Source organism: Solanum tuberosum, unplaced genomic scaffold (genome assembly GCF_000226075.1).
Source record: "Solanum tuberosum cultivar DM 1-3 516 R44 unplaced genomic scaffold, SolTub_3.0 scf00114, whole genome shotgun sequence".
In the NCBI taxonomy this organism is placed as follows: domain Eukaryota; kingdom Viridiplantae; phylum Streptophyta; class Magnoliopsida; order Solanales; family Solanaceae; genus Solanum; species Solanum tuberosum.
Window position 1 is genome coordinate 1,124,277 of NW_006239038.1, and position 27,379 is coordinate 1,151,655.

Sequence of the window (27,379 nt, forward strand, 5' to 3'; positions counted from 1 at the left end):
ACTGAATCACAACGGTCTATTGTACGGAGTTTTACCCTGAATTTCTGCGAGAAGTTGTTTCCATAGCTCAAACTCATACATGACCTCTTATTCACATGACAACAACTTTACCAGCTACGCCAAAATTCTCCTTCCATTGTAACAACATTTTGTAATTGAATTAAACTATGAAAAATACTAGTTTACAATGAAATGTAACAACTAATATATAATTTTACAGAATTTATTAAGCTAATAAAAAAAATGCATACTGATCTTCTAACTGCTACTGATACAGCTCTGATCTTCATAATCTGTTGAAAAAGAAAAGGTTCCAATAAGTTAATTGTTAAAAAATGTTGTACTACTACAACAACAACAACGTACCCAATGTAATCCTACAAGCGGGGTCTTGGGAGGGTGGAGTATACGCAGCCTTCCCCTACCTTGTGACGGTAGAGTGGTTGTTTTTGATAGACCCTCGGCTCAAATAAAACATATCAAATCAGGTATGAGATTTTATAGAACATGTAAAGGCCTTCATAAATGCCTATTTGTATCCCTGTCGTTACACAAATGACTCAGATATGTCCTTTCCACCTTCTACGACACACTGTTTTCAAACATATATGACGAAAACCATCTAAAACACTAGCTGGAACACTCTCTAGATAACAAGTTAAATTGAAAGACAGTTGTATGGTAAATGTTTGTAAGATTAACATTGTATTCGGGCAAGCTTACACGCACTTCGACTAATTCCAGGAGGTACTTGCTACTCTCCATTAGCATAAGTACTAGGTAACTCTATCCACCATCACCTAGCGTTTTTGAACATGAGACCTCATAGGTCTCATCCTGAAGTCATTAGGTGATTTCTTTCCATCGGTTTGGCTTGGACAGAGTTATCTGGTACCATTAGAATTAGTCGAGGTGCACATAAATAGTATTTTAAACCTTGGTGCTGTTTCAAAAACTTTTACCGTTAAAAAGGAAGTTCGATAAACATAAGAATTGAATTCAGAGTTTTGAAATGAGACTTTGAATGTTCATAGTTGAATTTTATGATTTGTGTACCTGATGAATTGTAGTTCTGTCTGATGGATAAAGATCTCGAACTCGGAATTCTGATAATCTTCAACTTGTGTTTCCCTGATATCCCTCGCCGACTTGTCAACATTTTCATTGCAATTCCTTACCTCAATGGACTTCAGAGAAGAGATGTCTCCGAAACAAGAAGGAATCTCCTTAAGAAATACACAATCACTCAAAACCAAGCGTTCAAGGTTAGCAAAGGAATCCTCCGCAACAGTCCATTCTTCAAAGTGAGCTTGTCCAGCATGTAATTTCAAGGCTCTGAGCTGAGGGAACTCGCCATCGCGTACTTCCCACTTACAAGTTTCAAAGGAAATACCTTTCAGTTTGAGCACTTGAAGGTTCTGAAGTGAACCAATTTCTGATAAATGCTGACAATGTAGGTAAAAGTTCTTCAGTGTCAAGTTTTTGAGATTTGGCACGGAGATGCAGAAGGGCATTGTTATAATGTCAGGTGTGTAGATAAGATGAATCTTCAGCGTTTCAATCCGTGCTGGAAAGTTCAATACATAGTACTGAAAGTTGTCAACACCTTTGACTTTGCATCTCAGTTCCCGAAGATTAGGTGTTTTTCTCAAAATCAATTCCACTTCCTGAGCACAAGAAAAACATGGAGAGGAAAGAGTTTTCAGATCATGAAGGTCTTTCGAGTTCTCGATCAATTCTTTTGCAATTTCACTGATGAAGCTGCAATTGGAAATATGCACATGTCTCAATTTATCCATCTCCCAGAGTGTAATGGGTAGTGACATCCCATTAAGAGATTTTAATTTCAGAGTTTCAAGTTCCTGACAACCGGCTTCGTTTGAAAAGTGAGACGTTTCTGCAGCAAAATACCTGAGGCAGACTAGATCAAATGAGAAAGAACTGATTCTAGTGAACTCCATATCTAACACTTTTAGAAACTTTAAGCTGTGAAAAAGTTGGGATTCGAGGCCAAATGAAAGGCGATTGTTATGCAAAATTATAGAGACAACATGTGACAAGCACGAGCTCCAATCTCCAGAACGATACCCTTCACCATAAATGCACATGCGATGAGCTAGTTGCTTGTGACCAGAAAGGCGAGAAGACGGATTGTCATTTTGATCCCTACAAATATATACAGAAATTAGTAAAATTATAACTTGAACACTTCATTAGTTTGAGCGAAAAGAGTAGCAATGATTGGTATATTACCATTTTTGCCATAGGAGACGCATATCGTCCTTTTGCTCTCTCCTTGCAGAAATCATGCAATAGGTCATGAATGCGACATGCTTTGATCTTACCACGAGAACTCCTCTTGGTTCCCATCACTAGATTTCTTCCAATAAGATTTTCCAAATAGCCTTCTGCTATATCCTCCAAGCTCTTGCCTTCACAACTTTTTACGAATCCTTCTGAGATCCACAACTGTGTTAACTTCGGAACACTAATCACACTATCCTCTAAAAGTGCTCCAAAGTAAAATCTGATAACTTTGTTCTATAACGGTCCTTGAGTCTTTGTGAATGTGAGGACCTAAATTGTTGGCCAATTGTTCCCAACATTCTACTTTCTTCTCCATCTCAGACAGAATACCAGCCACCAAAACAACTGAAAGAGGCAGTTGACCACATTTTTTTGCTATTTCTTGCCCAATTTCTGTTAGGAGTGGAGAGCAACTTTCTTCACCAAACACTTTTTTTCGGAGTAACTCCCAACTTTCATCACTGTTAAACATACGAAGCAGAAGGGGATCACTTCGAATTTTAGTGTACATGGCAACTTCATGATCCCGCGTTGTTAGAATAATTCTACTTCCGTTATTGGAATCACGGAAAGAACCTCTTAGATCATCCCACACACTAGTTTCCCACACATCATCAACAAGGATGAGATATCTTTTGGAAAATAAAGTTTTGCGAAGCAGATAAGCTAATTCATCAGCTTGTTTTTCTCTACACTCAAAGTTCTCACTGATAGCACCACGTAAAATTGCTATTAACAAGTCCTTACATGAATATACTTGAGACACACAACACTGTGCACGAATTTCAAAGTGCGAAGCGACTGACTTGTCATAGTAGAGTCTGTAGGCCAAAGTTGTCTTGCCTAGACCTGGCATACCAACAACTGATATAACATCGCGCTCTTTCGTGCCTTTTATTAGTTGGTCTCTTAACTTTTCTATGACATCCTCAAAACCAATAATTTCTTCATTCATCATTGGAGACCTTGCCAAATTTGATGTATTAACTGGAACAGTGTTCAATGCATCCAAATCCATTTTCTTTTCACGAATCTCTGCTACCTCTGCTCTGATAAGAGTAATCTCCTCCATGATATGTAAGATCCAATGCTCGAGGCACCAGACAGGAGCTTCTTCGCTTATACAAGCATCAACTATGTATTCCACCTCATGTGCTTTGCCAATCAATTGTGTAGCACAATGTTGAATTTCGTCGAGGTCATTGTTTCGCTCTTCTGCAACAACCTGTAGAAAAGGTTGCAAGTTCTCAAATTCCTTCTGAAGTAATTGAAGTTTGTCCATGACAGAAGCTAGTGAATCTGACTGGAGGATTTGGAACTTCTTCAGGTTGTTTAAAAGGCAATCAACAAAGCCTAGTCCATGAATCCTAGGCAAATTAGATTGGAACGCCTTCCGAATGGTGAGGTATATGGCTATGCTTAGACGTTGAATGCTGCTTGAAAAATCAAGCACTTGTGTGAGGTTCACTCCTCCCGGTGCCTCATCTTCATATAATGAGTATACCAGAAGTCCAACATCAATAACCACAATCTCTATATCTCGAAGAAGAAATTCAAGATCTTTTATTGGCACACGGAAGATATTGGCTCTCAAAAGGTTGAGCATCTTTTGAAGGATTTCCAAGTGATCCTTCAAAGCAACTCTCTGACTAGAGTTACTATTAGTTGGCACCTCCACCAAATTTTGTACGATGGTCTCCAAAAACGTGCCTTCACTGTCAATTGCATCCTCACTTCCGATGTTGGTACACCATTCTGATTGTATTGTCGCTTTAATGATAGCAAGACATCAACATAGATCTTGCGGATGCATGGTTGAATTGGCTTAATCCTCATTCGCAAGAAATCAGAAAGTATAACATTCATTTGCTCTGGAGCCAAGTCTGGTAAATACATCCAGATAAGCGTTGATATGTGGCCGGACACAGCTAAAACATGAGCGAGGAAATTAACATGATGTTGGCTCTGAGGCTCTATGAACCTCTCTGCAGCAAAGCAGACAAAATTTAGCAGCAATTTCAATTCCTTTGAAACATCTTCTATATGTTCCAATACTGTTTCGGGAATATAAAGAGGTGAATATGGATCATGAATCTTCACTAGACCGCCAATATTCTCTAGCACAGAATGGATGATATCCTTAACAAACTTGGCTGGAAGTTGTAATGATATTTTAGGAAAGGAGTATTTGGCTCTAATTTCCCTCTTGGTCAATAAAATCTTGCTTTGAACCTCAGAGGCATAGAGATCAAAGTACTCAGTTAGGTACAGTGGAGAAAGGTCAAATACAGCATCTTGAAATAGAGTTTGGATTTTCCGAGTGACATCCAGCATGTTAGGTTCATCTGTGAAACTCTGCAAGCTAATGAAAATATCACAGAATTTGCGTTCCAGTGTAAAGAGCATGACACTATCTATTGAAGTTTTAGGGAAGTTTAACATATCGGAAAGTTGTTGAATACGTTCCCAAGACATCTTCTATCAAAAGTAGGTGACTAAAAGAATCTGTGATGAATTTTGAACTCCGATGTTTGATACTAAGACATTACATACTAATCAACATTTTATCAACTGTTCAACACTCTAGTTTCTCAAGTGTAGGGCCACATACATAAGCTTAAACATCTATTTTGAATTGGCAAGTTTGTTCAAGTCACAAAAGCATAATATATCTTAATATGCTACTCCATTATTGCCAACATTATAAGATAAACAATTCATAATTATACACTAAAAGCAACTTGATGACATGATTAATTAACAGCTAGTGTCCCGTGTGAACTCAACATTCTCTCTGACTGCTAATCCTAGGATGACTCACCTTTATTATTAAGATAAGAAGTATGTAATAAGGGGCAGCCAGCTTGGGCCCTATTCCGAAAGCTAGACTTATAATCTAGGAAGTAACAGAGTTCTATTCTTGGAAGTGTTTCGACTAACTATAAAGAGAGCTACTTGCTGAGACTAGGCCATTTAGAATAGTTTAGGTGTACAACGAACAAAAGGTGTCAAGTTCAGGGGATCCCAAACTATTAAGCCTTTTCTTAATATGTAACTGATAAGAGGGAGTTGCTCGGATGACAAACACCCCTCACTTCCAATCCTAACGTTGTGAGTTCGAGTCACCAAGGGAGCAAAGAAAGTGGGAGCTCCTAGGGAGGGAAAAAAAACTGATTAGAGAAGCTCAAACAATCATTAGATCTGAATAATCACACAAAAAAACAGTAAATAAAAGTGCTGCAATATGTTTATAGTTCACAAATCGAAGAGTATCTATTAAAAGAAGAAAATAAAAGTCTAGAAATACTAAAGACAGTTCCTATATATAATTATAGTTCAACTTGCAAGGAGCACAATATAAGGAACTAAACAATTAAGAGTATAGAATCACTCAAAAAATGAATACTTAGATCAATCTCTGGCTTCGACGAGTGATACAGTATGGATTTCAGCTACTAAGGATGATAAAACTTCCAAATGTTCAAGCATTCATGGGATCTATTGCTTTTCGCATAGCTACATTGACCTAAGGGTGGTCACTCGAACACCCTTTGTCGAAATATTATACTATGCATATAGAAGATAATACTATGAATATCGATCAAAAACAACTTCTTAGAGATATATACTGCAGTTTCAATTTTTAAACACCCTTGATCATATGATCACAAGAATATTAATTAAGGGGATGCAAATGGACATACACACGCATGCTTTCAATCTCTTTCAGGCATTTTATCAAACAGGTGATGGGCATCTCAATAGTCAATTAAAACTTACCAAATTTACCAGACGTGATTATTGTTTGGTAGTTGGTTAGAGTTAAACACATATTAGTAATGTATAAATTAGTAATGAGTGAACCTATGAAATATTTATACGGAATTAATTTTTCATGTATTAGTTATTTCACCTTCTATCCTGCATAAAATAATATATAGGTTCACTCATAATATTATATTAGTTATGTGGATAGTGGGTTACTAAATTGTCAATCTAATCTCGTATTAATTTTATATATAAATAACTTTTTTTTTCTACCATACCAAACGTTGTATAAATTATTGCCAGAATTCTTTAGCTTTAATAACAAGAGGGAAATAAACAAATGAATTACACATTAAAGTTAACAAAAAAGGTTCATAGACAAAGGTAACTTGTGGTCTACAAATTGGATAATTTTAGGAATAGTTATTTACTTTTATATATTTTATTTCACCAAAAAGTCGTTGAATCCTATCAACGTTACTTTTATTATATTTTACCAAAGGTTGTTGAGTCCCTATTGACATTGAGAGAGCATTAAATATCATGGTAGACTGGTGGTACGTCCTTTCAAGCTGGCACAAATGCTATTGAATGGGCTCTTTGTCACACCAAGGAGATTAAATTCTCGAATGAGACTAAGTAACTCTGACGGTCTTAATCTATTTTGATCGATTAAGATAAAAAAACTTATCTCTAAAGTGTAGGATATAGGGTTTGAGTGGCAAGCATTGGAAGGAATACAAAAATAGCATAAAAATAGGGTAGCCTAATGCACTAAGCTCTCGCTTTCTGCAAGAGGTATTTTCCACATGTCGAACTCGTACATGACCTTCTAGTTACATGACAACAACTTTACCGGTTACGTCAAAGTTCTTCCTCCATAGCATGAAAGATGAGTGTAAATGGACTAACGTAAGAAGAAAAAGAAATTTAGAAATATTATAAATAGCTCATATAATAACTATAGTCCAACATGGATTCAATGTTACTCAATACATTCAAGACCAAAAGTACATGATTTATTGATTAAGCTTCTAATAGAAGTACACACTGATCTTCTAGACAGCTCCTGATACAACTCTAGTCTTCATAATCTGTTAAAAAAGAAAAGGTTTCAATGAGTTAATTGCTCAAAAATGTTGTACTACTACAACAACAAACCCAAAAAGAAAGTAAGAGCACAATAATTTTTATTTTTTTGATAATTAACCATGGTATTTGGGCTAGCTTGTGCGCACTTTGAGTAATTCTAGGGGTACCTGCTACCTCCCACCAACATAGGTACCTGGTAACTCTGCCCACCATCGCATAGTGTTTTTGACACTACTGGATTTGAACTTGAGACCTCATGGGTCTCTTCTGAAGTCACTAGTTGATTTCTTTTGATCATCAGTTATCTAGTACATGTGCGGTTGGAGGTAGTAGGTACCTATAGAATTAGTCGAGGTGCACAATAGTATTTCAAACCTTGGTGCTATTTCAAGAACTTTTACCTTTAAAAATGGAAGTTAGAGTAACAGAAGAAATGAATTCACAGAGTTTTGGAATGTTCATAGTTAAATTTTATGAGTTGCGTACCTGAATCTGACTTGTTATTCTCTCTGGTGATAAAGACCTCGAACTTGGAATTCTGGTAATCTTCAACTTGTGTTTCCCTGATATCACTGGCTGACTTGTCAACATTTTCATTGCAATTCCTTACCGCAATGGACTTCAGAGAAGAGATTTCTCCAAACCAAGAAGGGATCTCCTTGAGAAATTTGCAATCCCTCAAAACCAAGTGTTCAAGGTTAGGAAAGGCATCATCCGCGACAAACCATTCTTCAAAGTGAGCTTTGCCAGCATGTAATTTCAAGACTCTGAGCTGAGGGAACTCGTCATCACGCACTTCCCATTTACAAGTTTCAAAGGAAATACCTTTCAGACTGAGCACTTGAAGGTTGTGAAGTGAACCAATTTCTGATAAATGCTGACAATGTAGGTAAAAGTTCTTCAGTGTCAAGTTTGTGAGATTTGGCGCAGAGATGCAGAAGGGGATTGTTTTAGTGTCACGTGTGTAGCTAAGATGAATCTTGAGCGTTTCAATCCGTGCTGGAAAGTTCAATACATAGCACTGAAAGTTATCAACACCCCTGACTTTGCATCTCAGTTCCAGAAGATTAGGTGTTTTTCTCAAAATCAATTCCGCTTCCTGAGCGCAAGAAAAACACGGAGTGGATAGAGTTTGCAGATCATCAAGGTCTTTGGAGTTCTCAATCAATTCTCTTGAAATTTCACTGGTGAAGCTGCAATTGGAAATATGCACATGTCTCAATTTATCCATCTCCCAGAGTGTAATGGGTAGTGACATTTCACTGAGAGATTTGAATTTCAGAGTTTCAAGTTCACGACAACCGGCTTTGTTTGAAAAGCGGGACGTTTCTGCAGCAAAATATCTGAGGTAGACTAGATCAAATGAGAAAGAGTTAATTCTAGTGAACTCCATATCTAACACTTTTAGAAACTTTACGCTGTGGAAAATGTGAGAGTCGAGGCCAACTGAAAGACGATTGTTATGCAAAATTATAGAGACAACATGTGACAAGCACGAGCTCCAATCTCCAGCACGATACCCTTCACCATAAATGCACATGCGATGAGCTAGTTGCTTGTGACCAGAAAGGCAAGAAGACGGATTGGCATTTTGATCCCTACAAATATATACAGAAATTAGTAAAATTATATGATTAAATGTCAATATAACTTGACTGTGCCAAAAGAGTAGCAATGATTGGTATATTACCATTTTTGCCATAGGAGACACATATCTTCCTTTGCTCTCTCCTTGCAGAAATCATGCAATAGGTCATGAATGCGACATGCTTTGATCTTACCACGAGAAGTCCTCTTCGTTCCCATCACTAGATTTCTACCAATAAGATTTTCCAAATAGCCTTCTGCTATGTCCTCCAAGCTCTTGCCTTCACAACTTTTTATGAATCCTTCTGAGATCCACAACTGTGTTAACTTCGGAACACTAATCACACTATCCTCTAAAAGTGCTCCAAAGTAAAGAAAGCAAGGCCTCAAACGATAGGGTAAAATCTGATAACTTTGTTCTATAATGGCCCTTGAGTCTTCATGAATGTGAGGACCTAAATTGTTGGCCAATTGTTCCCAACATTCTACTTTCTTCTCCATCTCAGCCAGAATACCAGCCACCAAAACAACTGAAAGAGGCAGTTGACCACACTTATTTGCTATTTGTTGCCCAATTTCTGTTAGGAGTGGAGAGCAACTTTCTTCACCAAACACTTTTTTTCGGAGTAACTCCCAACTTTCATCATTGTTAAACATACGAAGCGGAAGGGGATCACTTTGAAATCTAGTGTACATGGCAACTTCATGATTTCGCGTTGTTAGAATAATTCTACTTCCGTTATTGGCATCATGGAAAGAACCTATTAGATCATCCCACACACTAGTTTCCCACACATCATCAATAAGGATGAGATATCTTTTGGAAAATAAAGTTTTGCGAAGCTGATCAGCTAATTCATCAGCTTGTTTTTCTCTACACTCAAAGTTCTCACGGATAGCATCACGTAAAATTGCTATTAACAAGTCCTTACGTGAATATACCTGAGACACACAACACTGTGCATGGATTTCAAAGTGATCAGTGACTGACCTGTCATAGTAGAGTCTATAGGCCAAAGTTGTCTTGCCTAGACCTGGCATACCAACAACTGACATAACATCGCGCCCTTTCTTGCCTTTTATTAGTTGGTCTCTTAACTTTTCTATGACATCCTCAAAACCAATAATTTCTTCATTCATCATTGGAGACCTTGCCAAATTTGATGTATGAACTGGGACAGTGTTCAATGCTACCAAATCCATTTTCTTTTCACGAATCTCTGCTACCTCTTCTCTGATAAGAGTAATATCCTCTATGATATCCAAGATCCAATGCTCGAGGCAGCAGACAGGAGCTTCTTCCCTTATACAAGCATCAACTATATATTCTACCTCATGTGCTTTGCCAATCAATTGTGTAGCACAATGTTGAATTTCGTCAAGGTCATTGTGTCGCTCTTCTGCAACAGCCCGTAGAAAAGGTTGCAAGCTCTCAAATTCCTTCTGAAGTAATTGAAGTTTGTCCATGACAGAAGCTAGTGAATCTGAGTGGAGAATTTGGAACTTCTTCAGGTTGTTTAAAAGGCTATCAACATAGCCTAGTCCATGAATCCTAGGCAAATTAGATTGGAACGCCTTCCGAATGGTGAGGTAGATGTCTATGCTTAGACGTTGAATGTTGCTTGAAAAGTCAAGAACTTGTGTGATGTTCACTCCTCCCAGTGCCATGTCTTGCTTCTCCTCCTCATCTTCATATACTGAGTATACCATAAGTCCAACATCAATAACCACAATCTCTATATCTCGAAGAAGAAATTCAAGATCTTTTATTGGCATACGGAAGATATTGGCTCTCAAAAGGTTGAGCATCTTTTGAAGGATTTCCAAGTGATCCTTCAAAGCAACTCTCTGACTAGAGTTACTATTAGTTGGTACCTCCACCATATTGTGTAGGATGGTCTCCAAAAATCCCCCTTCGCTGTACAACTGCATCCTCATTTCGGATGTTGGGATACCATCCTGATTGTATTGTCGACTTTAAAGATAGCAAGACATCAAGATAGATCTTGCGGATGCATGGTTGAATCGGCTTAATCCTCATTCGCAAGAAATCAGAAAGCATAACATTCATTTGCTCTGGAGCCAAGTCCGGTACATACAACCAGAGAAGCATTGATGTGTGGACAGACACAGCTAAAACATGAGTGAAGAAAATAAGATGAAAAGAATAACTTTGATGCTCTATGAACCTCTGTGAAACAAAGTAGACGAAATTTCTCAGCAATTTCAATTCCTTTGAAACATCTTCTATATGTTCCTTTACTGTTTCGGGAACATAAAGAGGTGAATACGGATCATGAATCTTCACTAGACCACCAATATTCTCTAGCACAGAATGGATGATATCACTAACAAACTTGGCTGAAAGTTGTAATGATATTTTAGGAAAGGAGTATTTGGCTCTTATTTCCTTTTTGATTAACAAAATCTTGTTTTGCACCTCAGAGGCACAGACATCAAAGTTGTCAGTTAGGTGCAGTGGAGAAAGGATAAATGCAGCATCTTCAAACAGAGTTTGGACTTTCTGAGTGACATCTAGCATGTTAGGTTCATCTGTGAATCTCTGGAAGCTAATGAAAATTTGTGGAATTCGCGTTCCAGTGTGAAGAGCTGGAGTTTGTCTATCGAAATTTTAGGGATGGTTACAATATTGAACAGTCGTTGCGAATTTTCCCAAGACATCTCTTCTCTCAGTGAGTTGGTGACTAAAAGAATCTGTGATGCTTCTGCAAAGGGGAAGAAGGAGAGAGCAACTCAGATGCTTTCATACTGATTGCAACCAACAGATAGTTGTTAGACTAAAGGTATAAAGGAATTCAATGCATAAAGTCCTTGAGAGGCAGAAGCAGTACAAGTATCACTGTAACAAAAACAACTACTTTTAACGGACTGAAATCTACACAATTATTTGTAGAGTGAGTCCATTTCTCGTGCCATTTACAATAACGTTTTCCTTTTTCTTTCTTCTTTTTTAGGTATTTTTATGTCCAGGCAGACAGGTCAAAAGCTGTTGATAACCCGGCGGCTGCTTCAGAGCTTCAGATGCCCAAACCAGTCGGCCGCGATCTTACCTTCTCTCTTCTCTATGAGTATGCTTACAAAAGCACTGCCAATCCCTTTGAACAAGTATTTTTACTCACATTAGTTAATTATTATTAGATCTAATGTCGCTATAGGCTTTAGATACATTTACAAAGAGTGTTAATTACCACTAAAACTATATATATTTAGTGGCAATTAAACTATTATCATTATCTAACTGTTGCTAAATATCATTTTTGATGTAGTGTATATATCTCTTTCGAAGAGAGCGTTTTACCTATCTTATTTGAAGAATTTCCCCGTCATATCAAATCTATCTCATCATAATTAAAATCTTTCTATAATCACATAACTAAAAGTGCTAAGACTCAGAAATGCTTCAACTTTTTATCTTTCACTAAAAGACTCTAGAATATCCAAAATTATGATTTTCTATTTTTCTTATATTTAAAGTTAGGTTAGGAAAAAATGAACTACTGCTTTTATGTTTAGTAGTCTTATTTGTTTGTAATTAAATTTTAATTATTCAACTCCAAATCATCACTTTAATTAGATGTAGGATACTGATTCAAAAAAAATTCGCATCTCAATTATAGATAAATGAAATCATAAATTACCAGTCCACCATCGATTTGCCACCGGATTGCCGCTGCCAGTTAGGAGAATTGGAAAAAATGGAGACTTCGTGATAGAGCATTGGTATAGATCTGAAACTATTATATAAATGAAGATAATTTTCAAATTTTTTATTTAAGGCTTAGGTCATAGATAGTCATGTTCGCATATTTTACTTAAACACCTCAATTAAGATTTATACCTACGTAATAAAGTGTGTGACCGTGAAAAGGATAATTTTTTAGCAAAAAAAGAAAAGATTTTATATCTTCTTCTTCTTTGACAGAAAGCTCCCATCACCATTTTTCCATTGCAAGTTGCAGCCATCACCACTCATAATTTTTATTTATAACTTATTTTTATTAGTTATTCTAGTCCAACACATTTTTTATTAAAAATAATCCCTCACCCACCATGTCAGACTAATTTTTCGTTGTCTCTTAATTTTTTTTCCCTCTCTAAACCATTCTCCTTCAGTTTGATACCAAAAAACAACCAAAACCTTTTTGTTTTTTTCTCCTCAAAATTCCAATCTTTAGAAACTTATCAGCAAAAATACCATCTTTCACTCACCTCCCATGAACCCTTCAAGGTATATTCATTTCTCTTATTTAATATTTATTTATTTCATGTAAAAAATTAAATAAGTGTATTTAAATTAGCTTATTTTAAGTGATTTTTAGCTTCTTTTTTTTTTTTTTAAGTTTTAAAAGTATTTGTAAACGCAAAAAGTTTAAGGCTGAAAATAAACCCCAAATAAAGGGTCAAAAGTTAAGTGTTACCGATTTATAATTTTTAGTTTCGAATTTATAAGTTACTTATAAATATCTTCTTGAAAAATCTATTTTTTTTTTTACGTTCTTGGTATTTGTTGAGCTATAATCTTGACATTAGAAAGTTTTAATTATTTTTTCCCTCTTTTTATGGTATGGGAGAAGGGTATTTTTTGATTGAGTTGACTAAGTGGACAGTCAGAAATTTCATGAAGCATGTTCAAAAATTACATAAGCAATTTTTTTTTTTTGATGAATGGGTGCACTAAAATTTTAAATTCACACTGCGTAATATTAATATTTTTTTATGAATAAACGTACCAAAATTTTGAAAATCAAATTGTGTAATATTTTTGTTTAATTTGATATGAAGTGAACAAAATAGCAGAAAAATAAAAGGAGGGAGTAGGAGAAAATTCAACTTAAAATGAAATCATTTTTACATTTCAAGCTTTCATCGACTCTAATTACCAGGGTGTCCTTCCAAACAGGCCCTAAGTATATTTTTGTTGTTGTGTATTTCCAACTTGAAGGCAAGGCAACTTAGTATTGTCAATGACACATTTTTTAATTTCAGCTCTTAGTTTTTTAACAAAAATTAACAGAAGGATGCTTGTTGTCAAGTTTGGTATAGTTAAAAGATGTTTTTGTTCATAATTATAGTATAAGGATGTATACTAAGTTTGGGTTATACTTCAAGGATGATTTTAGCCCAAAACTGTGTGCAAAGTGTGATATTTAACCATTTATACTTATATACACGATATAATATTTCAGTGAAGGGTGTTCACCTGACCACCTCTGAGTTTGTTGATAAACTTTATTCATTGTACTTGCTATATCTTATTTGTATAAATATGGTTTTTTAAGCTTAAAAAATGTTTTGCAGGGTGAAGCATTCAGCTGAACCAGATCTGAGATTGTGAATGATTTTGGCAGTTTGGGGTTATCCTTCATGAGGTTCTTTTTAAACCTTAAGTTAGAATTAGGATAAAACAAACTTGGATTGTGTTGTATATGAAGTTTCTTGAGTATTAGTGTAGTTTTGAGTTGTTCCTCAGAGATATTATTTAGGATTTGTTTTGTTATCTGTTGGACATTTGGCTAAATTGTGGTGGAGAAGTAGAAAGGTTTAAAAATGCAGAGACCACCTCAAGAAGATTTTTCAGCCCACCTTGATGGAGGGAAGGTTACTGGTGATATGTTTACTAGGACCTATGATTTGGTTGAGCAAATGCAGTATCTTTATGTCCGGGTGGTGAAAGCGAAAGATTTACCTGGGAAGGATCTTGATCCTTATGTTGAGGTTAGGCTGGGAAACTATAGTGGTACAACTCGTCATTTTGTGAAGAAAACGAATCCTGAATGGAATCAGGTGTTTGCATTTTCAATGGATCAGATTCAGGTTTCCGTTCTTGAGGTGAACGTGAAAGATAAGGATGATTCTGTTGGTCGTGTTATGTTTGATTTGAATGAGATCCCTAAAAGGGTCCCCCCAGATAGTCCTCTTGCTCCGCAGTGGTATAGGTTGGAGGACGGAAGTGGTAGCAAAGTTAAAGGAGAGTTGATGATGGCTGTTTGGATGGGTACTCAAGCTGATGAAGCCTTTGCAGAATCTTGGCATTCGGATGCAGCCACTGTCAGTGGTGCTGATTCTCTTGTGAATATAAGGTCAAAGATTTACTTCTCACCAAAGCTGTGGTACCTTAGAGTTAATGTGATTGAGGCTCAGGACTTAATTTCCGCTGACAGAAGTAGGTTTCCAGAAGTTTACGTGAAGGCCATCCTTGGAAATCAGGAATTGATAACCAAAGTTTCCAGGAGCAAGACTATTAATCCCATTTGGAATGAGGATTTGATTTTTGTAGCAGCAGAACCATTTGAGGAGCCATTGATTTTGAGCGTGGAAGATAGAGTTGCACCAAACAAAGATGTAATACTTGGAAAATGTCTTATTCATTTGCAGTACATTGAGAGGAGGTTGAACCACAGACCTATGTACAGCAAGTGGTATAATCTTGAAAAGCATGCTATTGTTGAGGGAGAAAAGGAGAAGGAAACAAGCTTTGCAAGCAGGATTCAGATGAGGTTATATTTAGAAGGAGGGTACCATGTTCTGGATGAACCAATAGACTACAGTAGTGGTGATCTTAGACCAACTGCAAAACAGTTGCAGAAATCCAGCATTGGTGTCCTTGAATTGGGTATTCTGAATGCTCAGGGACTACCGCCGATGAAAACAAAGGATGGGAGGGCTTCGACAGATGCCTATTGTGTTGCCAAATATGGGCACAAGTGGGTCCAAACAAGGACAATTATAGATAGTCTTGCTCCCAAGTGGAACGAGCAATACACTTGGGAAGTATTTGATCCCTGCACTGTCATAACCATTGGTGTATTTGATAATTGTCATCTACATGGAGGAGATAAACCTGGAGGCCAGGCTAGGGACTCGAGGATTGGAAAGGTCAGGATCCGTCTTTCAGCTCTCGAGACAGATCGTGTCTACACATATTCTTATCCGCTACTGGTGTTGCATCCTACTGGGGTAAAGAAGATGGGTGAAATTCACTTGGCAGTTAGGTTTAATTGCTCATCATTAATGAATATGATGCATTTGTTCTCTCAGCCTCTGTTACCCAAAATGCACCATATTCATCCACTAATTGTTGAAGGTAATCAGTTTGAGAAACTAATTAAGCTGGACAACTTGAGGCATCAGGCTAGTCAGATGGTCTCTATGTGGTTGAGTCGTGCTGAGCCACCTTTGAGGAAAGAGATAGTGGAGTATATGTTAGATGTCAAGTCTGACATGTGGAGTATGAGGAAAATCAGAGCCAACTTTTTAAGAATTATGGATGTTTTAGGTGGATTAATTGCTATTTGGAAATGGTTTGATCAAATTTGCAATTGGAAAAATCCCATTACGACTCTTGTGATCCATGTCTTGTTCTTGATACTAGTTCTATATCCGGAGCTTATTCTGCCTACCATCTTCCTCTCGCTCTCCTTAATCGTAGTTTGGAACTATAGATATAGGCCTAGGCGTCCTCCCTTCATGGACATTCGTCTTTCTTGTGCTGATGATGCTCATCCTGATGAACTGGACGAGGAGTTTGATACTTTCCCTACTTCACGTCCAACTGATATTGTTCGGATAAGGTATGAGCGTTTGAAAAGTATTGCTGGAAGTTTTCAGAATGTGGTTGGTGACATGGCTAATCAAGGGGAGAGGCTGCACTCTTTGCTGTCATGGAGAGACCCTAGAGTGACCAAACTGTTTGTTATTTCCTGCTTGATTGCTGTCATTGTTCTCTATTTCATGGGTTTTCGAGTTGTGATTCTTGTCACTGGATTTTATGTGTTAAGACATCCATGGTTCCATCACAACCTACCATCTGCTCCACTCAATTTCTTCACAAGATTGCCTACCAGAATAGACTCTATGCTATGAGCTCTGCTTGCTACTTATTATCCATTCTCTCCTTTAGTTGTCGTTATTTAGAAAATAATGCATGCATTACCCTTGTCTATTACTACTACTTTGTTTGCTACTCTTTTCTAATCTATGTATAGCTGTGTATTGCTAATACCATGAATTTCTAAATATTCGCAATGCAATCGTTTTAATGCATGCATTAGCATGATTAATCACTCAATTGCCCCCTCAAAATCTTTCTTTTTTTTTTACATCTTTTCCACCATAATAGTGAAACATATCTTTGTAAATTTTTAATGCATGAAAATAATCTATGTATAATTGATGCAAGCATTACTAATACATTTTATTTAGCATTGTTCTTATACACTTTATCTAACGACTTTTGAAGTGTTAATTTAGGTAAACTATTAAAGTACTTATAAGCAATTGATTTTAAGGTAAAATGTTAAAAAAATCACAAGTTATAATTTTTAACTTATGAGTCAAAAGTTAGTCTTTAAATTATACGAAGTTATAATTTATCTACCTATGAAACATCATATAAATTATACGAAAATTAACATATGGATAATTTGTTTCTCATACAGCTACCAGACAACCCGTTGCACCTTGTTTGGATGGTTGATATCAATTATATTGTACTGTATTGTTAGTTTAAATTTTTATTTTATTTTTAAAAAAAATTCGTAGGGGAAGGGGAAATGAGGAAGAATCACGATGTGGGGAATCAAAGTCTCACCAACAAGATGGGAGTTCAGGAGCTTTTTTGCTTATACAAGCATCAACTATGTATTCTACCTCATGTGCTTTGCCAATCAATTGTGTAGCACAACGTTGAATTTCGTCGAGGTCATTGTTTCGCTCTTCTGCAACAACCTGTAGAAAAGGTTGCAAGTTCTCAAATTCCTTCTGAAGTAATTGAAGTTTGTCCATGACAGAAGCTAGTGAATCTGACTGGAGGATTTGGAACTTCTTCAGGTTGTTTAAAAGGCAATCAACATAGCCTAGTCCATGAATCCTAGGCAAATTAGATTGGAACGCCTTCCGAATGGTGAGGTAGATGTCTATGCTTAGACGTTGAATGTTGCTTAACAAATCAAGAACTTGTGTGATGTTCACTCCTCTCGGTGACAAATCAAGAACTTGGCTCTCAAAAGGTTGAGCATCTTTTGAAGGATTTCCAAGTGATCCTTCAAAGCAACTCTCTGACTAGAGTTACTATTAGTTGGCACCTCCACCAAATTGTGTACGATGGTCTCCAAAAACCTGCCTTCACTGTCAATTACATCCTCACTTCCGATGTTGGTACACCATCCTGATTGTATTGTCGACTTTAATGATAGCAAGACATCAACATAGATCTTGCAGATGCATGGTTGAATTGGCTTAATCCTCATTCGCAAGAAATCAGAAAGCATAACATTCATTTGCTCTGGAGCCAAGTCTGGTAAATACATCCAGATAAGCGTTGATATGTGGCCGGACACAGCTAAAACATGAGTGAGGAAATTAACATGATGTTGGCTCTGAGGCTCTATGAACTTCTCTGCTGCAAAGCAGACAAAATTTAGCAGCAATTTCAATTCCTTTGAAACATCTTCTATATGTTCCAATACTGTTTCGGGAATATAAAGAGGTGAATATGGATCATGAATCTTCACTAGACCACCAATATTCTCTAGCACAGAAGGGATGATATCCTTAACAAACTTGGCTGGAAGTTGTAATGATATTTTAGGAAAGGAGTATTTGGCTCTAATTTCCCTCTTGGTCAATAAAATCTTGCTTTGAACCTCAGAGGCATAGAGATCAAAGTACTCAGTTAGGTACAGTGGAGAAAGGTCAAATACAGCATCTTGAAATAGAGTTTGGATTTTCCGAGTGACATCCAGCATGTTAGGTTCATCTGTGAAACTCTGCAAGCTAATGAAAATATCACAGAATTTGCGTTCCAGTGTAAAGAGCATGACACTATCTATTGAAGTTTTAGGGAAGTTTAACATATCGGAAAGTTGTTGAATTCGTTCCCAAGACATCTTCTCTCAAAAGTAGGTGACTAAAAGAATCTGTGATGAATTTTGAACTCAGATGTTTGATACTACGACATTACATGCTAAGTAACATTTTATCAACTGTACAACACACTAGTTTCTCAAGTGTAGGGCCACTGACATAAGCTTAAAAATCAATTTTGAATTGGCAAGTTTGTTCAAGTCACAAAAGCATAATATATCTTAATATGCTACTCCATTATTGCCCACATTATAAGATAAACAATTCATTATTATACACTAAAAGCAACTTGATGACATGATTAATTAGTTGAGCCGATTAATTAACAGCTAGTGTCCCGTGTGAACTCAGCATTCTCTCTCTGACTGCTAATCCTAGGATGACTCACCTTTATTATTAAGATAAGAAGTATGAACCAGCTTGGGCCCTATTCAGATAGCTAGACTTATAATCTAGGAAGTAACAGAGTTTTATTCTTGGAAGTGTTTTGACTGACTATAAAGAGAACTACTTGCTGAGACTAGGCCATTTAGAATAGTTCAGGTGTACACCGAACAAAAGGTGTCAAGTTCAGGGGATCCCGAACTATTAAGCCTTTTCTTAATATGTAACTGATAAGAGGGAGTTGCTCGGATGGTAAACACCCCTCACTTCCCATAGTAACGTTGTGAGTTCGAGTCACCAAGGGAGCAAAGAAAGTGGGAGCTCCTACGGAGGGAAAAAAAACTGATTAGAGAAGCTCAAACAATCATTAGATCTGAATAATCACACAAGAAAACGGTAAATAAAAGTGCTGCAATATGTTTATAGTTCACAAATCGAAGAGTATCTATTAAAAGAAGAAAATAAAAGCCTAGAAATACTAAAGACAGTTCATATATATAATTATAGTTCAACTTGCAAGGAGCACAATATAAGGAACTAAACAATTAAGAGTATAGAATCACTCAAAAAATGAATACTTAGATCAATCTCTGGCTTCGACGAGTGATACAGTATGGATTTCAGCTACTAAGGATGATAAAACTTCCAAATGTTCTAGCATTCATGGGATCTATTGCTTTTCGCATAGCTACATTGACCTAAGGGTGGTCACTCGAACACCCTTTGTCGAAATATTATACTATGCATATAGAAGATAATACTATGAATATCGATCAAAAACAACTTCTTAGAGATATATACTGCAGTTTCAATTTTCAAACACCCTTGATCACATGAATATTAATTAAGGGGATGCAAATGGACACACACACACATGCTTTCAATCTCTTTCAGGCATTTTATCAAACATGTGATGGGCATCTCAATAGTCAATTAAAACTAACCAAATTTACCTCACACAATTATCGTTTGGTAGCTGGTTAGAGTTATGTACATATTAGTAATGTATTAATTAGTTATGAGTGAACCAATGTATTATTTTAGACTTAAGTCATCTGAGGCCCCTTAAAGTTGTCTGCATAATTCACTTAGACACCTCAACTAAGGTTTGTACCTATTGAACACCTCTACCATTCTGAATTTGATCCATTTGAACATTTTTTGCCTAGGTGGCACATTGTTTGTGATTCACACCCTTTAGGCGCGTGAAAGGTTTTAAATTGAGCGTTTTTTTTTTGGAAAAAAAATATTATTTCTTCTTCATCTTCTTTGGCATCCCTTCCTCCGTTGTCCTCCATATTAGGATTGGCTGACCACCATTCCACCATTATCACCGTCATTTTCATCATGTTTAATTTGTAAAGTGCTTTAAGTTTTGGGTCTGTCTCTTTGCTGTTAATTTAGTAATTTGGTGTTAAATTTTTATTTATTATTTGCTTTGGTCAAATTTTTATTGAAGTTTTTTGATTTGTCCTGAATGTGTTGTTTTGACTTTAAATTGATGTATATTGGCAGAATGTAAGGATGTTCTTATGAAACACAAAAAAATCGAAATAACTCCATTTTTTCCGACAATGACAATCGGAACTTATTAATTTTCCGGCGAGATTTTTTTCCCCATCTTTCTCTACCTAAAACGAGACGAAGAAGAAAGTTATAATTGAAAAATAGGCTAATGGAAAAGAAGATTTGTCGTGTTGGAGATGGCACTGTACAGGGAGAGGGAGGGTCGCCATTAACGGGGTGGTATTGTAGAGGGAAATGTGAGTTGGGCTTCAGTGGATAGCAGGGGAAGTGGGGTGGTTTAAGTTCAAGTTTTTTTTCATTTTTTTTTAACTTTAAAATAATTTCCTTTTTTTTTTACTTTTAATATAATGTTTAAATAATTTTTTGGATTAAAAAATTACACATGTCAGTATATAATTAGTCAAATTGACATGTCAGCGCGAGTGTATTTCACACATTTTCTACTTTTGGCTTATTCTCAAAAAAATGTTCAAATGGTTCAAATTCAGAATGGTAGAGGTGTTCAATAGATACAAGCCTTAGATGAGGTGTCTAAGTGAATTATGCGGACAACTTTAAGGGGCCACTGATGACTTAAGCCATTATTTTATATGGAATTAGTTTTTCATGTATTAGTTATTCCACCTTCTATCATGCATAAAATAATATATAGGTTCACTCATAATATTAGTTATGTGGATTGTGGGTTACTAAATTGTCAACCAAATCTTGTATTAATTTTATATATAAATAACTTTTTTTTCTACCATACCAAATGTTGTATAAATTATTGCCAGACTTCTTTAGCTTTAATAACAAGAGGGAAATAAACAAATGAATTACTCATTAAAGTTAACAAAAAAGGTTCATAGACAAAGGTAACTTGTGGTCTACAAATTGGATAATTTTAGGAAGTAGTTACTTTACTTTTATATATTTTATTTCACCAAAAAGTCGTTGAATCCTTATCGACGTTACTTTTATTATATTTTACCAAAAGTTGTTGAGTCCCTATTGACATTGAGAGAGCATTAGATATCATGGTAGTACGTCCTTTCAAGCTGGCACAAATGCTATTGAATGGGCTCTTTGTCACACTAAGGAGATTAAATTCTCGAATGAGACTAAGTAACTTTTGACGGTCTTAATCTATTTTGATCGATTAAGATAAAAAACTTATCTCTAAAGTGGAATCTACTTGACGTGACCCCGAGATAGGATAGAGGGTTTGAGTAGCAGGCATTGGAAGGAATACAAAACGAGTACAAAATTAGGGTAGCCTAATGCACTAAACTCTCTGCGAGAGGTATTTTCCACATGTCGAACTCGTACATGACCTTCTAGTTACATGACAACAACTTTACCGGTTACGTCAAAGTTCTTCCTCCATAGCATGAAAGATGAGTGTAAATGGACTAACGTAAGAAGAAAAAGAAATTTAGAAATATTATAAATAGCTCATATAATAACTATAGTCCAACATGGATTCAATGTTACTCAATACATTCAAGACCAAAAGTACATGATTTCTTAATTAAGCTTCTAAAAAAAGTACATACTGATCTTCTAAACAGCTCCTGATACAACTCTAGTCTTCATAATCTGTTAAAAAAGAAAAGGTTCCAATGAGTTAATTGCTCAAAAATGTTGTACTACTACAATAACATACCCAAACAGAAAGTAAGAGCACAATGATTTTTTTTTTTTTGGTATAATTAACCATGGTATTTGGGCTAGCTTGTGCGCACTTTTGAGTAATTCTAGGGGTACCTGCTTTCTCCCACCAACATAGGTACCTGGTAACTCTCCCCATCATCGCATAGTGTTTTTGCCTCTACTGGATTTGAACTTGAGACCTCATGGGTCTCTTCTGAAGTCACTAGTTGATTTCTTTTGATCATCAGTTATCTAGTACATGTGCGGTTAGAGGTAGTAGGTACCTATAGAATTAGTCGAGGTGCACAATAGTATTTCAAACCTTGGTGCTATTTCAAGAATTTTACCTTTAAAAAAGGAAGTTAGAGTAACAGAAGAAATGAATTCACAGAGTTTTAGAATGGTCATAGTTAAATTTTATGAGTTGCGTACCTGAATCTGACTTGTTATTCTCTCTGGTGATAAAGACCTCGAACTTGGAATTCTGGTAATCTTCAACTTGTGTTTCCCTGATATCACTGGCTGACTTGTCAACATTTTTATTGCAATTCCTTACCTCAATGGACTTCAGAGAAGAGATTTCTCCAAACCAAGAAGGGATCTCCTTAAGAAATTTGCAATCCCTCAAAACCAAGCGTTCAAGGTTAGGAAAGGCATCATCCGCGACAGACCAATTTTCAAAGTGAACTTTTCCAGCATGTAATTTCAAGACTCTGAGCTGAGGGAACTCGTCATTGCGCACTTCCCATTTATAAGTTTTAAAGGAAATACCTTTCAGACTGAGCACTTGAAGGTTCTGAAGTGAACCAATTTCTGATAAATGCTGATGATATAGGTAAAAGTTCTTCAGTGTCAAGTTTGTGAGAGTTGGCGCGGAGATGCGGAAGGGGATTGTTTTAGTGTCAGGTGTGTAGCTAAGATGAATCTTGAGCGTTTCAATCCGTGCTGGAAAGTTCAATACATAGCGCTGAAAGTAATCAACACCCTTGACTTTGCATCTCAGTTCCAGAAGATTAGGTGTTTTTCTCAAAATCAATTCCGCTTCCTGTGCACAAGAAAAACACGGAGTGGATAGAGTTTGCAGATCATGAAGGTCTTTGGAGTTCTCAATCAATTCTCTTGAAATTTCACTGGTGAAGCTGCAATCGGAAATATCCACATGTCTCAATTTATCCATCTCCCAGAGTGTAATGGGTAGTGACATTTCACTGAGAGATTTGAATTTCAGAGTTTCAAGTTCCCGACAACCGGCTTTGTTTGAAAAGCGAGACGTTTCTGCAGCAAAATACCTGAGGTAGACTAGATCAAATGAGAAAGAACTAATTCTAGTGAACTCCATATCTAACACTTTTAGAAACTTGAAGCTGTGGAAAATGTGCGAGTCGAGGCCAACTGAAAGACGATTGTTATGCAAAATTATAGAGACAACATGTGACAAGCACGAGCTCCAATCTCCAGCACGATACCCTTCACCATAAATGCACATGCGATGAGCTAGTTGCTTGTGACCAGAAAGGCGAGAAGACGGATTGGCATTTTGATCCCTGCAAATATATACAGAAATTAGTAAAATTATATGATTAAATGTCAATATAAGTGAAAAGAGTAGCAATGATTGGTATATTACCATTTTTGCCATAGGAGACGCATATCGTCCTTTGCTCTCTCCTTGCAGAAATCATGCAATAGGTCATGAATGTGACATGCTTTGATCTTACCACGAGAACTCCTCTTGGTTCCCATCACTAGATTTCTTCCAATAAGATTTTCCAAATAGCCTTCTGCTATATCCTCCAATCTCTTGCCTTCACAACTTTTTACGAATCCTTCTGAGATCCACAACTGTGTTAACTTTGGAACACTAATCACACTATCCTCTAAAAGTGCTCCAAAGTAAAGAAAGCAAGGCCTCAAACGATAGGGTAAAATCTGATAACTTTGTTCTATAACGGTCCTTGAGTCTTTGTGAATGTGAGGACCTAAATTGTTGGCCAATTGTTCCCAACATTCTACTTTCTTCTCCATCTCAGCCAGAATACCAGCCACCAAAACAACTGAAAGAGGCAGTTGACCACACTTATTTGCTATTTGTTGCCCAATTTCTGTTAGGAGTGGAGAGCAACTTTCTTCACCAAACACTTTTTTTCGGAGTAACTCCCAACTTTCATCACTGTTAAACATACGAAGCAGAAGGGGATCACTTCGAATTTTAGTGTACATGGCAACTTCATGATCCCGCGTTGTTAGAATAATTCTACTTCCGTTATTGGAATCACGGAAAGAACCTCTTAGATCATCCCACACACTAGTTTCCCACACATCATCAACAAGGATGAGATATCTTTTGGAAAATAAAGTTTTGCGAAGAAGATCAGCTAATTCATCAGCTTGTTTTTCTCTACACTCAAAGTTCTCACTGATAGCATCACGTAAAATTGCTATTAACAAGTCCTTACGTGAATATACTTGAGACACACAACACTGTGCACGAATTTCAAAGTGCGAAGCGACTGACTTGTCATAGTAGAGTCTGTAGGCCAAAGTTGTCTTGCCTAGACCTGGCATACCAACAACTGACATAACATCGCGCCCTTTCTTGCCTTTTATTAGTTGGTCTCTTAACTTTTCTATGACATCCTCAAAACCAATAATTTCTTCATTCATCATTGGAGACCTTGCCAAATTTGATGTATGAACTGGGACAGTGTTCAATGCTACCAAATCCATTTTCTTTTCACGGATCTCTGCTACCTCTTCTCTGATAAGAGTAATCTCCTCCATGATATGTATGATCCAATGCTCGAGGCACCAGACAGGAGCTTCTTCCCTTATACAAGCATCAACTATGTATTCTACCTCATGTGCTTTGCCAATCAATTGTGTAGCACAATGTTGAATTTCGTCGAGGTCATTGTGTCGCTCTTCTGCAACAGCCTGTAGAAAAGGTTGCAAGCTCTCAAATTCCTTCTGAATTGATTGAAGTTTGTCCATGACAGAAGCTAGTGAATCTGAGTGGAGGATTTGGAACTTCTTCAGGTTGTTTAAATGGCAATCAACATAGCCTAGTCCATGAATCCTAGGCAAATTAGATTGGAACGCCTTCCGAATGGTGAGGTAGATGTCTATGCTTAGACGTTGAATGTTGCTTGACAAATCAAGAAATTGTGGGATGTTCACTCCTCCTGGTGCCATGTCTTCCTTCTCCTCCTCATCTTCATATAATGAGTATACCAGAAGTCCAACAATCAATAACCACAAATCTCTATATCTCGAAGAGAAATTCAAGATCTTTTATTGGCACACGGAAGATATTGGCTCTCAAAAAGGTTGAGCATCTTTTGAAGGATTTCCAAGTGATCCTTCAAAGCAACTCTCTGACTAGAGTTACTATTAGTTGGTACCTCCACCATATTGTGTAGGATGGTACTCCAAAAATCCCCCTTCGCTGTCAACTGCATCCTCATTTCGGATGTTGGGATACCATCCTGATTGTATTGTCGACTTTAATGATAGCAAGACATCAAGATAGATCTTGCAGATGCATGGTTGAATCGGCTTAATCCTCATTCGCAAGAAATCAGAAAGCATAACATTCATTTGCTCAGGATCCAAGTCCGGTAAATACAACCAGAGAAGCATCGATGTGTGGACAGACACAGCTAAAACATGAGTGAAGAAAATAATATGATGTTGGCTCTGATTCTCTAGGAACCTCTCTGAAACAAAGTAGACGAAATTTAGCAGCAAATTCAATTCCATTGAAACATCTTCTATATGTTCCACTACTGTTTCGGGAACATAAAGAGGTGAATATGGATCATGAATCTTCACTAGACCACCAATATTCTCTAGCACAGAATGGATGATATCACTAACAAACTTGGCTGAAAGTTGTAATGATATTTTAGGAAAGGAGTATTTGGCACTTATTTCCTTCTTGATCAACAAAATCTTGTTTTGCACCTCAGAGGCACAGACATCAAAGTTGTCAGTTAGGTACAGTGGAGAAAGGATAAATGCAGCATCTTCAAACAGAGTTTGGACTTTCTGAGTTGACATCTAGCATGTTAGGTTCATCTGTGAATCTCTGCAAGCTAATGAAAATTTTGTGGAATTCGCGTTCCAGTGTGAAGAGCTGGAGTTTTGTCTATCGAAATTTTAGGGATGGTTACAATATTGAAAAGTCGTTGCGAATTTTCCCAATTCATCTCTTCTCTCAGTGAGTTGGTGACTAAAAGAATCTGTGATGCTTCTGCAAAGAGGAAGAAGGAGAGAGCAACTCAGATGCTTTCATACTGATTGCAACCAACAGATAGTTGTTTATACTAAAGATATAAAGGAAGTTCAATGCATAAAGTCCTTGAGAGGCAGAAGCAGTACAAGTATCAATACAACAAAAAATAACTTTTAGCCGCAATAAATATACATATTAGTAAGTCCTTGAGAGGTAGAAGCAGTACAAGTATCACTGTAAAAAAAACAACTACTTTTAACGGAATATACACATTAATAAAGAGTGTTAAAGTCTTTACTCACATTAGTTAATTATTATTAGATCTAATGTCGCTATAGGCTTTAGATACATTTACAAAGAGTGTCTAAAACTATATCTATGTAGCGGCAATTAAACTATTACCATTATCTAATTGTTGCTAAATATAATTTTTGATGTAGTGTATGTATCTTTCGAAGAGAGCGTTTTACCTATCTTATTTGAAGAATTTCCCCGTCATATCAAATCTATCTCATAATTAAAATCTTTCTATAATCACATAACTAAAAGTGCTAAGACTCAGAAATACTTGAACTTTTTATCTTTCACTAAAAGACTCTAGAATATCCAAAATTATGATTTTCTATTTTTCTTATATCCAAAATTAGGAAAAAATGAACTACTGCTTTTATGTTTAATAGTCTTATTTGTTTGTAATTAAATTTTAATTATTCAACTCCAAATCATCACTTTAATTAGATGTAGGATACTTATTCAAAAAATTTCGCATCTCAATAATACATAATGAAATCATAAATTACCAGTCCACCATCGATTTGCCACCGGATTGCCGCCGCCAGTTGGGAGAATTTGTGATAGAGCATTGGTATAGATCTGAAACTATAAGTGATCCGTTGGTAAGGATGGTTTTTTATCTCTAAAAAATTATTTATAACTTATTTCTAGGCACACACATTTTTT

At 36.5% G+C, this 27,379-nt stretch overlaps 7 protein-coding genes across 9 annotated transcripts; 1 reads left to right on the forward strand and 6 right to left on the reverse strand.

Moving 5' to 3' along the window:
- Positions 1-115: 115 nt before the first annotated feature.
- LOC102604073 (putative late blight resistance protein homolog R1A-10) lies at positions 116-2,280 on the reverse strand. 2 transcript variants are annotated; one of them, XM_015309782.1, is made up of 3 exons: positions 2,254-2,280; positions 1,057-2,166; positions 116-293 (listed from the first exon to the last, which is right to left on the reverse strand). In XM_015309782.1, exons 1-3 carry the CDS (start codon positions 2,274-2,276, stop codon positions 287-289), a joined length of 1,140 nt encoding a protein of 379 aa, XP_015165268.1. In that variant the 5' UTR covers positions 2,277-2,280; the 3' UTR covers positions 116-286. The 2 variants fall into 2 exon arrangements, with proteins under 2 accessions (XP_015165268.1, XP_006349898.1); XM_006349836.2 differs by lacking the exon at positions 116-293 and having other exon boundaries at positions 350-2,166.
- Positions 2,281-2,497: 217 nt separating this feature from the next.
- On the reverse strand, positions 2,498-4,782 carry LOC107061034 (putative late blight resistance protein homolog R1B-23). The gene is made up of 2 exons (XM_015309730.1): positions 4,018-4,782; positions 2,498-3,913 (listed from the first exon to the last, which is right to left on the reverse strand). The coding sequence occupies exons 1-2, from the start codon at positions 4,780-4,782 to the stop codon at positions 2,498-2,500; spliced, it is 2,181 nt and encodes a 726-aa protein (XP_015165216.1).
- Positions 4,783-6,934: 2,152 nt separating this feature from the next.
- LOC102604414 (putative late blight resistance protein homolog R1B-23) lies at positions 6,935-10,894 on the reverse strand. The gene is made up of 3 exons (XM_006349837.2): positions 8,858-10,894; positions 7,654-8,765; positions 6,935-7,169 (listed from the first exon to the last, which is right to left on the reverse strand). The coding sequence occupies exons 1-3, from the start codon at positions 10,690-10,692 to the stop codon at positions 7,156-7,158; spliced, it is 2,961 nt and encodes a 986-aa protein (XP_006349899.2). The 5' UTR covers positions 10,693-10,894; the 3' UTR covers positions 6,935-7,155.
- Positions 10,895-12,877: 1,983 nt separating this feature from the next.
- Positions 12,878-16,843, forward strand: LOC102604965 (protein QUIRKY-like). Its single transcript, XM_006349838.2, has 2 exons — positions 12,878-13,003; positions 14,074-16,843. Exon 2 carries the CDS (start codon positions 14,323-14,325, stop codon positions 16,636-16,638), a length of 2,316 nt encoding a protein of 771 aa, XP_006349900.1. The 5' UTR covers positions 12,878-13,003; positions 14,074-14,322; the 3' UTR covers positions 16,639-16,843.
- A 518-nt stretch (positions 16,844-17,361) lies between these two features.
- Positions 17,362-18,662, reverse strand: LOC107061035 (putative late blight resistance protein homolog R1B-23). Its single transcript, XM_015309731.1, has 2 exons — positions 17,897-18,662; positions 17,362-17,816 (listed from the first exon to the last, which is right to left on the reverse strand). The coding sequence occupies exons 1-2, from the start codon at positions 18,660-18,662 to the stop codon at positions 17,362-17,364; spliced, it is 1,221 nt and encodes a 406-aa protein (XP_015165217.1).
- Positions 18,663-21,896: 3,234 nt separating this feature from the next.
- Positions 21,897-25,498, reverse strand: LOC102604747 (putative late blight resistance protein homolog R1B-23). Of its 2 annotated transcripts, XR_001473726.1 has the most exons (4): positions 23,813-25,498; positions 22,618-23,729; positions 22,300-22,469; positions 21,897-22,131 (listed from the first exon to the last, which is right to left on the reverse strand). XR_001473726.1 is itself a non-coding variant. In XM_015309780.1 (3 exons), exons 1-3 carry the CDS (start codon positions 25,375-25,377, stop codon positions 22,118-22,120), a joined length of 2,691 nt encoding a protein of 896 aa, XP_015165266.1. In that variant the 5' UTR covers positions 25,378-25,498; the 3' UTR covers positions 21,897-22,117. The 2 variants fall into 2 exon arrangements, 1 of the variants encoding a protein (XP_015165266.1); XM_015309780.1 differs by lacking the exon at positions 22,300-22,469.
- A 2-nt stretch (positions 25,499-25,500) lies between these two features.
- Positions 25,501-27,319, reverse strand: LOC107061050 (putative late blight resistance protein homolog R1B-23). Its single transcript, XM_015309783.1, has 2 exons — positions 27,220-27,319; positions 25,501-26,437 (listed from the first exon to the last, which is right to left on the reverse strand). The coding sequence occupies exon 2, from the start codon at positions 26,242-26,244 to the stop codon at positions 25,576-25,578; it is 669 nt and encodes a 222-aa protein (XP_015165269.1). The 5' UTR covers positions 26,245-26,437; positions 27,220-27,319; the 3' UTR covers positions 25,501-25,575.
- Positions 27,320-27,379: the final 60 nt, after the last annotated feature.

What these genes read in the sequence shown, in the direction of transcription:
- LOC102604073 (XM_006349836.2), bottom strand. Translation starts at nt 2,276, where the DNA reads ATGCGTCTCCTATGGCAAAAATG. An exon ending in CGTCTCCTATGGCAAAAATG is followed by an intron (nt 2,167 to 2,253) that starts GTAATATACCAA and finishes ATATATTTGTAG; the next exon opens with GGATCAAAATGACAATCCGT.
- LOC107061034 (XM_015309730.1), bottom strand. Translation starts at nt 4,782, where the DNA reads ATGTCTTGGGAACGTATTCAACAACTTTCCGATATGTTAAACTTCCCT. An exon ending in GGATGCAATTGACAGTGAAG is followed by an intron (nt 3,914 to 4,017) that starts GCACGTTTTTGG and finishes ATCCTTCAAAAG; the next exon opens with ATGCTCAACCTTTTGAGAGC.
- LOC102604414 (XM_006349837.2), bottom strand. Translation starts at nt 10,692, where the DNA reads ATGAGGATGCAGTTGTACAGCGAAGGGGGATTTTTGGAGACCATCCTA. An exon ending in TGTCTCCTATGGCAAAAATG is followed by an intron (nt 8,766 to 8,857) that starts GTAATATACCAA and finishes ATATATTTGTAG; the next exon opens with GGATCAAAATGCCAATCCGT.
- LOC102604965 (XM_006349838.2), top strand. Translation starts at nt 14,323, where the DNA reads ATGCAGAGACCACCTCAAGAAGATTTTTCAGCCCACCTTGATGGAGGG.
- LOC107061035 (XM_015309731.1), bottom strand. Translation starts at nt 18,662, where the DNA reads ATGTCTTGGGAACGAATTCAACAACTTTCCGATATGTTAAACTTCCCT. An exon ending in GGATGTAATTGACAGTGAAG is followed by an intron (nt 17,817 to 17,896) that starts GCAGGTTTTTGG and finishes GTTGCTTTGAAG; the next exon opens with GATCACTTGGAAATCCTTCA.
- LOC102604747 (XM_015309780.1), bottom strand. Translation starts at nt 25,377, where the DNA reads ATGGCACCAGGAGGAGTGAACATCCCACAATTTCTTGATTTGTCAAGC. An exon ending in CGTCTCCTATGGCAAAAATG is followed by an intron (nt 23,730 to 23,812) that starts GTAATATACCAA and finishes ATATATTTGCAG; the next exon opens with GGATCAAAATGCCAATCCGT.
- LOC107061050 (XM_015309783.1), bottom strand. Translation starts at nt 26,244, where the DNA reads ATGTCAACTCAGAAAGTCCAAACTCTGTTTGAAGATGCTGCATTTATC.